Below are 3258 nucleotides of genomic sequence, written 5' to 3'. Positions count from 1 at the left end.
AGAAACATGGGGAGGGGGTGAGTGGCACCCATGGGTGGGTTCCCTCCCCTTCGTGGGGATCTGGGGCACCCAGGGCCCCTGAGCACCCATGACGTGGGGCACCAGGGACCCCAAGCACTCGAGGGGACACAAAGCACCCAAGGGACTCCAAGGACCCAGTGTCCCACAGCCCCCGTGCCCAGGAGCCGCTGGTCCCCACGTGAGCCCCCCACCCGGTGGCCATACCTCGGTGTGGGGCGGGGTGTATGGTCTTCCAGGCAGGTTCTGCTCCATGATGCCACCAAAGGCCATGCTGCCGTCACGGTGGCCATGCTGCTCCCATCTGCCGGAGGACCCCAGCACCGTCAAGTTACCAGCAATGAGCTCTGTCTTGGGATGCTGGCGATGCTGGCACTGCTGGGTGCCGTAATGGGTGGGGATGGGGACTCGGCAGATGTCCTGCTGGCTCTTGTCACCGGTGTCCCCAGTGGACTCCACAAGGCTGAGCCCATCCAGGCTGAGCCTATCCAGCTGGGCGATGGCCTTCTGGATGCTGCACCCGTCGGTGGGGCTGAAGGCACCTTCCTCCGTGACAGGGAAGATCTCAACCACGCTGGCATCCTTACGGGATGCCCTCAAGTCCTCTTGGCAGAGCTGGTAGTACCGGCTGGCCTCAAAGTTGGACTTCACCTGCTGCATGGAGATGAAGGGATGCTTGAGGGCAGCGCTGGGCACGATCCTCTCGTGTGAGTCCCAGGGGAGCATCTTCTTGACCAGCTCCACCGTCCCGCACAGGTCCCAGTGCTCGGCCAGTGCCTCCGGGTTGGGATAAGACACTGGACGGATGTTCACCACCGCTAACTGATGCAGTGAGGAGAAAACATACTTCCTCCTCTTCGTTGGCTTCACCATCTCCTCGTCTGGTGGTATGAGCTGCCAGGAACCGGTGGGATGTGGAACCCGTCGGAAGAAGGACCACGTCTTCTGGGCGGCGCAGAGCAACTTGCCCCGTGGTAGCCGCAAGGTGGAGCATATGTAGCAGACCTGGTCGTACTCATTGACACTTGGGTAGAGTGGCCAACCCAAGTGAAGCTCGGCCACCGCACAACCCAAAGACCAGATGTCCACCTTCTCGCAGAAGGGCACCCCCAACAAGATCTCTGGTGCCCGGTAGAAGTGAGATTGGATGTAGGGTTCCTTGACATGGCAGACCTCGGTGGAGATGCTGGCCAAGCCGAAGTCAATGAGCTTGACGCAGAAAGGATAGCGCACGTGGTCCACCAGCATGGTGTTCTCTGGCTTGAGGTCGGCGTGGATAATGTCCTTCAGCTTGACCAATGCCACCAGCACCTGCGCTGTGATAGTATGGATGTGCCAGATGGGCAACGGCAAGAAGTTGTTCTGCTTTTGGAAGTCAAAGAGGTTTTGCTCCAGCAGCTCGAAGACCAGATAGGTACAGACAGCATCGCTGAAGGACTCGAGGAAGCGAACAACGTGCGACTCCTCCGTGTCCAGCTCCTGCAAAGCTCGCAGCAGCCCCAGCTCATTCTTCACCACCCAGCTATGGTGGTCTTCATTCTTCAGGATCTTGGCGGCCACCATCTCCCCTGTGCTCCTCCTCCAGCCCTGGCTCACCTCCCCGAACGTCCCCTTCCCCACTGTGGCCACTATATCGTACCTCTCGGCACCTGCCACCAGCAGCCCCATGGGGGGCTGGCTCCTCGCCCGGGGCTTGGGACCCCTCACTCAGCACCCAACAGGGGCCTGGCACGTCCAACCACCTCAGCCTGGCCCACGACAGTGCTGCTGGTTCCGGCATTGCCATCACGACACCTTCTGCTGCTGACGTCGTTCCCAGGAGCCACCGCTCCCCTATGCAGAGGACTGCAGCCCGGCTGGAGAAACCTTCTGAAACCCAGCTCTGGTCCTCCAGAACCCATCCCAACCCCCCAAAACCTAGCCCTGCTCCCCCCAAATCCATCCCCAACCCCTCAAAACACATCTCTGGTCCCCCCAAACCCCATTCCCAGCCCCCTGAAACCCATCCCTGGTCCCCTAAAACCCACCCCAGCCCCCCCAAACCCATTTCCAGCCCCAGAAAAATCCATCCCTGTTCCCCTAAAACCCATCCCAGCCACCCAAAACCAATCCCTGGCCCCCCAAACCCCACCCCAGACCCCATAGACACTCTCAGGGCTTTTTTTTGGGGTTAACATTTATTCTGTCTGAGCTGAGAGCAAGGGGCTGGGTGGGGGTGATGCCGCTGGACCCCCCTCTCCCTGGTTAATATTAACACCTGGAAAATGGGCAAAAAAGCTTCAAACAGCCCCCCCAAAAGCTGAAGTAGTTTTTTGTGGGGTAAGTGAGTTAAAGAGGGTGTGGGGGAGCAAGTGATGCTCCAACCCCCATCACTATTTCAGGGGGTCCCCGAAGACCCCTGTGCTGGGGGTGGGTTGTTCACCGCTCACCGCAGGACTGGGGGCTCAGTGCCAGCTTCGGCAGCTGAAATTTAGGGGTCCCCTCACCCCTGAATCTCCCCAAATTGGAGCGTGGGGTGACTTCGGTCATCACTGGCCGCTGGTTGAATTTGGGGTCACCAGGGGCGAGCTCAACATTGGGTAACCGCATCTTCCCCATCTTGGGTTCGGTGAGGGGGGGCTCTGGTGAGGAGAAACCCACCCTGGGCACCCACCGCCATGGCCGGGCCTTGCCCTCCGCTTCCCCGTTGACGTGGGGATGGGGCTCCGCCTCCCGGTTGTCTTCTCCTTTCTCCTTTGGTTTCCCCAACACCAACGTTGCCGCCTTCACGCCGCCCATCTTCCCATCTTCACCCTCCCCTCGCCTTCCGACCCGCTCCCGGCAAAACCTGTGCCAAATTTTGGCAATTTGACCCTAGACCAGCGTCCTGGTGCCGTATCTTTCTTGGGGGTCTCCTCCATCCCATCATCCATCCCTGGCGGTGCCAGCTCTAACAGCGGCACCTTCAACGCCGACATACCAGTGGGTTTTGGTATCTTCCGGCTTACTGGATCCTCTGGTTGTTTTACTGGCACAGTGAAACCCACAGCAGGGACGGTGAACCAGGGCGTCAGTGGTTGCGCCCCACCATCACCCATCGCTCCTCTGGTTTTCAGCTTCAACTGGATTGTGCCGGGAGATTCCGGCATCTTCCTTCCTGCTGTGCCAATGCTCAAGCTCTCGGCACTTCCTCCACGTCTCATTATTTTGGGGTCTCCCCCGCTGCGGATATCGGGGCTGGATCCCCCAAATTTTGGCAAC

At 59.7% G+C, this 3258-nt stretch overlaps 1 protein-coding gene across 1 annotated transcript in view; it reads right to left on the bottom strand.

Annotated features, from left to right (window-relative positions):
• Positions 1 to 1686, bottom strand: part of HIPK4 (homeodomain interacting protein kinase 4) — a 1857-nt gene extending 171 nt beyond the window's left edge. The window contains exon 1 of the mRNA XM_009706686.1: positions 226 to 1686. Within this exon, the coding sequence (XP_009704988.1) occupies positions 226 to 1686 (1461 nt within the window). The remainder of the gene's footprint in view (positions 1 to 225) is intronic.
• Between the last annotated feature and the right edge of the window lie 1572 nt (positions 1687 to 3258).

Source organism: Cariama cristata, unplaced genomic scaffold (assembly GCF_000690535.1).
Source record: "Cariama cristata isolate BGI_N322 unplaced genomic scaffold, ASM69053v1 scaffold23288, whole genome shotgun sequence".
Lineage (NCBI taxonomy): Eukaryota > Metazoa > Chordata > Aves > Cariamiformes > Cariamidae > Cariama > Cariama cristata.
This window is presented reverse-complemented; position numbering and strand designations above follow the sequence as displayed.